Source organism: Emys orbicularis, chromosome 18 (assembly GCF_028017835.1).
Source record: "Emys orbicularis isolate rEmyOrb1 chromosome 18, rEmyOrb1.hap1, whole genome shotgun sequence".
NCBI classification, from domain to species: domain Eukaryota; kingdom Metazoa; phylum Chordata; order Testudines; family Emydidae; genus Emys; species Emys orbicularis.
Genome location: NC_088700.1, coordinates 18,444,061 through 18,450,060, shown reverse-complemented (window position 1 = coordinate 18,450,060; position 6,000 = coordinate 18,444,061). Strand labels below are relative to the sequence as shown.

General features: G+C 53.0%; 1 protein-coding gene across 1 annotated transcript in view; it reads right to left on the bottom strand.

Annotated features, from left to right (window-relative positions):
• Positions 1-3,421: 3,421 nt before the first annotated feature.
• The window catches only part of WHRN (whirlin), a 107,281-nt gene continuing 104,702 nt past the window's right edge, over positions 3,422-6,000 (bottom strand). Inside the window, exon 13 of the mRNA XM_065418909.1 lies at positions 3,422-3,604. Within this exon, the coding sequence (XP_065274981.1) occupies positions 3,422-3,604 (183 nt within the window). The remainder of the gene's footprint in view (positions 3,605-6,000) is intronic.

The window sequence follows — 6,000 nt, the reverse complement described above, 5'->3', positions numbered from 1 at the left end:
GTGTATCCGAAGCTGATTATTAACTGCATCCCTCTTGTTCCGAGGTTCCTAAGGCTGCTGCTTGGGCTGGTGCTGCATCCTCAGTTATCTTCGGGTTCTTGGAGTCAATACCTGGAGCCAGTGCTGAGGACCTTTGCATGGGCAGTTTGGACACCCACTGGCCAACCAGTGAGGGACCCTTGAGGTCAGGGTGGTGGTACATTGACAGGAAAGGCTGTACTGGGCTGCCTGCCAGGGACGGTCAAACTGTGCAGCCCAGGCAGGGGTTCTAGCTCTGGACTCTCGTCTCTGGGCCACTCGGGCTCTCGGCTCTGGATCTGTTTGTCTATCTCTGATCTGAATCCTTGTTTTTAAATGTAAACTTGGCTCCTAGCTGTATTGACTGCACAGGAGACTGGAGCCCTCTGGCTTTCTGTGCAATGGGTACAGGGTGGGCAGTGGCAGGACACGTATCCCCTAGGTGCCCCCGCCCATGTGCCCAACCACTCTGTGACACTTTTCACCCTTGGCCTCTTTGCTGAGAGTGCCATCAGGGGGCAAATTAGTGGGGGGGACGGGGGAGCTGAGGATGGTGTTGGAGATACGCAGATCTGGTCTGAGAACCAGCAAACTCCTTTCGACACAGAGAACCCAACAGCTGCCAGGTGACCCAACGCTTCTGCACGTGAGATGCCTTGGCTCTGATGCCTGGGCCGGAGAAGCCGCTGTCCGATGCCATCTTTACAGCCGGTGCTGGCTGCATGCTTCATGTGTTCTTGGAAGGCAGAATCACCCCAGCAGCTCCCATTGCAGCTCCTCGGTAAGCAGCTGCCGCGTTCCCTCCCGTTGTTCTTCTCTGCCCAGCCGCCCGAGGTTCTAAGAACGCTGCTGGGGCACACGGTCTGTCTGGTGCTGCTGCGCTTTCTCTGGTTATCTTTCTGGGAGACACCAGAGGGCACCGTGAGACGGGATTTAACCGACTCCTTACAAAGCCATTCGCGCGCCCCCTGCCATCTGCATGGCCCGAGATTGTGTGTGACTTTCCCTCTCCCCACACTACACGGGCCTGGCCAGAAGTGGAGCGGATGATTGCGGAGGGGGCTAGGGGAAGAGGGGATGTGAGTCCCTGGGATGTGCCCCCTGTAGAGACGTTCCGGTTAGGGTGACCAGACAGCAAGTGTGAAAAATCGGGATGGGGGTGGGAGGTAATAGGAGTTTATATAAGAAAAAGCCCCAGATATCGGGACTGTCCCTATAAAATCAGGACATCGGGTCACCCTAGTCCCGGTTTCCCTGAAGACTCAAGTTCTCTCCACAAAGAGCACGAGCAGCAAAGATCACACTTAAATTTCAACCCACCTCTGGGGGCACAGGCCCCCGGACGAGGACTGGGGCGTGGAGCCTGTGACGGCACTGTCTGCAGCTGGGCCTGGTGATGGGTCCAGGGGCCTGGGCATCTGAGAGCCATGCCGTGGGCAGAGTCAGACAGCCCTGGAACTGTGCACAGGGCGGCCCACCTCTGCCGTGGACATCCCCAGGGGCCAGACCAGCGACAGGGCTTAGTAATATATCCCAGGAGAAGAGGGAGTGTTTGCAGGCCCCCCCACCCCGGCAATCACACGGTCCCCACCTGCTGGCAGCGACTCAGGCCCAAGGGCTGGAGGTTTCTGCCCTGACTGTTGGCTTAGGGGGAGAGGGCAGCCGTGTTCTCACTGGTGGGGAGAGGACTGACCCATCGCCAAGGGGGCCTGCCTGATAGGGTGCTGGGAGCAGCACGGGAATGGGAAGGTCCCTGGCTTGCTCAGGAGTAAGGCTGAGCCTGCAAGGATCTTGCTGGCTTGCACAACACAACACAGAACAGAAGAGAGGGAATATGTGTGCAGCATGCATGACCCCTGTACATGGCCATTTCTGTGCTCTGCACACACGCGCACACACACACACACACACACACACACACACACACACACCCTTTGCATGTAGCACATTTATGCTCTGCACTCACACACATACACGCCTGTGGTACACACCTCCTCTGCACACACACTGCACGTGGCACAAACGTGGTCTGCACACACACACAAACACACACACACACGCGTGCACTACACCACGCACACAGTGCCCACGCTGCTGCAGAATGAATGCATGGCATGGGGTGTGCACCTGGGTTTCTCTGTTCTCCTTCCCACTCTTTGTCTGTCTTGGCTATTTAAATGCGAGCTCTTCGGGGCAGGGACTCTCTCGCGCTGTGTCTGTGTAGCGCTGAGCACAATGGGGCCCTGATCTCCGTTGCAATTCAAACAACAATAACAACGCTTAGACTGGGGACCCCTGGGTACAAACTGTTGAAACACAGAGAGCAACCACCCCTGCTCAGAGCTGATCGCCACACCTTTGCAGCCGGCCAGGATCGGGAGAGGCGCCCACTCGCCAGCCGACTTTTTTTCGAACCCGTTAGATTTATTGAAAAATTAAAAGCACAAGCTCTGTAGATATAAATACACTGACACTGCTGGCAATTTACAAGGCATCCATTCCTGGCTGTACACGCTGGGACACGGGGCCTGGAGCCTGGATGGGGGCCTGTGCCACATGCCTGCCACCCAGCCCCCAGCGGACAAGCCCCCAAGAGAAGACATTAAACCAGTGATCACCAAAGAAATCTCTCCCCTGTTCCCCCCACTCCCACTTCACTATGCCATTAGCAGCCGTGGAGTCCCCTGCGCAGCATGTGTTGCACTAACATTACTGCACGGCAGAGCACCCTGCACCTATGGCCCGCACCCCTTGACCCCATCTGATCTCCCAGGCATAGAGGGATTCTCTGTGCAGAGGAAGGCAGAATAACAGAGGGGAGAGAGATGCTGGTGGGGCGGTGGGGGAAGGGGCAGGGTAGGGGGTGAGCTCTCAAGGATGTGGCTGACTTCCCTACCTCCACATCGAGGAGAAGGTGCAGGGAAAGACCATCTGGAATATGGCTTAAACTGGGAAATGAATCTGAACCACTGAAGAGAGACTGAGGCAGGGCAGTGCCCAGAGTAAATGCCGAGGCAGGAGATGCAGGGATCAGCTGGAGTCAGGATTCTCCTCTCTCCCACACTCTCCGTTGCTTCCTCGCCCCGCCCTCCCTTTGCCCCCACACTCTCCCGCAGTCCTTCTCAGCCCTGGGGCCCATCGCCGGCACCACTGTACCGCGAAGCACATGCCTTGGGCAGCCCGGGGCTGGCCGCCCATGTTCTGTGCCTGGAACGTGTGTTTGTGTGTGTGTGTGAGCGGGCATACGCTGGACAGGGGACAGTGCCAGCTCTGCCATGGAGGGTGGCTTCTGTGCTGGGGCGTGTGGGTGCACGTGTTAACCCGCGTGCCGATCCGCCCGAAGCCCCGTCCGATCCAGCTCCCTCGCTCTTCTGTCTGTTTGGCTCGGGGGCTGCCGAGCCCCCTAAAGTGCGACGTTAAACTCGGTGACCAGGAAATCGATGTGATCCTTCTCTTTTGTTTTAAAGGCCTCGGCGATGACACGCGCGGCTTCCCGGTGTTCCTTTCCCCGCAGCGTCGTGCCGTTCACCTCCAGGAGCACGTGCCCCACCTTCAGCTTCCCGCAGTTGTGGGCAGATCCTCCTCGCTGTAGCAGGGCAGGAACAGACGAGAGGGAAGTGCTCACGTATATAGCAGCCTTTATCCCCAAATGCTTCAGGGGTCACTTAGGCCCAGATCCTGAATGGTATTTAAGTGCCTAACTCCCACTGATTTCAACTCAGGCACCTAAATACCTTTGAGGAGCTAGGCCTTAGCCCACTCTGAAATGCAGCGATCTCTGGGGCACAACGGCTGCTTAACAGCTTCATGCAACATTACACAACAGTTTAGGACAAAGAGTGAAGAATACTGTATCCAGTCAAAAAATAGGGACCTTTAAAGAGGCAGAATGTAATTCCCTGGGTTGTGATCTGGCCAGTGGACCTGGGTTAGCCTTAGTTTTAAAGAAAGTGCCCAGGATGTTGGGACATCGGAGTAGGACACAGGAAACCCAGGGTCTAATCCCAGCTCTGGCCTGCAGCAAATCCCTTCACCTCTCTGTCATCTCCCTCCCTGTGTCTATTCATTCTGTAAGCTCTTTGAGCTGGGACTGTCTCTCGCTGTGTGTTTGTACAACGCCCGGTGCAGTGGGGCTCTGATCTCTGGTGGCCTCTTTTGGCGTTACTGTGATATGAATGAATGATAATAACAGAGGTAGTCCAATAGCATTGTGCGGTCTTTGGTTTGCCAGCTCCCCCTGATTGCTGCATTTGCGTTAGTATTTGTTACGTGCAATATACTGTTATTTAGCTGGACTCACTGATTAGTCTGGACAAGTAGTTCTCAGCCTGTGGTGGTCGCCTGAACTGTTTGCTTTGCTTTTTTGCACATTGTGGTGCCTGGCTGCTCGTATAATATCAATGCTGCTCCCTCAGTGAACCAGCTTTACTGGAGGTGCATGAATAGCGGATACCAAACACCCAGCCACGAAGGGCACAGCTTTGCCGGCATTGCTGGAAAGCCATCACTCAAATGAGTATTACGGCCACCCCAGCAGCTGAAGTGATGGTTTGGAGCTCTTTGCAAATCTGCTGCTTCATTTTTTGAGCACAAGGGGGCAGGGCTGCAGAGTTACAATCAGAGAAGGGCAAACCTTTTCCTCTCAAGCTTTTTTTTCAGTGACACATGCAGATTCGGTACATTTCACAAAGTCACGTTGGTTTCCCATCCATTCTGACCTTCTCAAAACGCAGTGTTTCACTTTGTCGGTTTGAAATGACTTTTCGTTTCCAAACGCCTTTCATTTTCTTTTTTAAATTTTTAAAAATGCCCCAAATGTTTAGTTTGACACTAAACTCATTTTTTTAAACATTTCAATTTACTGAAAATTTCAACAAGTTTTCATTTTCAGTTCGAACCAAAACAATCTTGTGTTTCAATTTGTAGGAATTGCCAATGAACTGAAAAACCCGTTATTCAACCAGCTCAATGACTTGTCTTCATCAGTGGCTCTCAACCTTCCCAGACTACGGTCCCCCTTTCAGGTGTCTGATTTGTCTTGTGTACCCCCAAGTTTCACCTCACTTAAAAACTGCTTGCTTACAAAATGAGACATAAAAATACAAAAGTGTCACAACACGCCATTACTGATAAATTGCTGACTTTCTCATTTTTACCAGATAATTATAAAATAAATCAATTGGCATATAAATACTGTACTTACATTTCAGTGTATAGTATATCGAGCAGTATAAACAAGTCATTGTCTGTATGAAATTTTAGTTTGCCCTGACTTTGCTAGTGCTTTTTATGTAGCCTGTTGTAAAACTAGGCAAATCTCTAGATGAGTTGATGTATCTCCTGGAAGAGCTCTGACGTGTACCCCTAGTTGAGAATCACTGCTCATGGACACTTAGTCCAAGACAGGCTGGGGTGTTAGTCTACCCTGCATTAGCCTGCTGCACACTAAGTGTCCACGTGGACCTGCTACCGCACACTATCAGTTCCTTAGTGCGCTTTGATCTATCTCACCTGGACACTGGAGTAGGTCAAAGTGCACCAAGGAACGGTTAGTGCGCAGCAGGGTTCAGATGGACACTTAGTGCTCGGCATGCTAGTGTGGGGTAGCTTCACACCCCAGCGTGCCATGGACTAAGTGTCTGTAGACAAGCCCCAAGTTACAATCTCATCCCCTAGGGGAAATGCAAGATGAGCCTCCTCTCCTGGACCTAGCTGACTTTTATACTCTCCTCTCCCTGAGAACATGCTCGCCCTCTGCTGGAGACGGGAAGAGCTGAACAGTGGCCCCACCCTGATATGAGAGGGACTACGTAATCAACAGCCAGCATTCTGTCGCCATCTGCTGGTGAGGGGAACGATAAGCCCAGCAGGTGTAGAAGACAGGAGGGAGGCTGGATTCTGGGCGTGTCCCTGTTAGAAGAACCCAGGTGTGAAAATCTCACAAGACCTTTCAGAGCTCAGAGCCACGCAGGAGCATCTGCA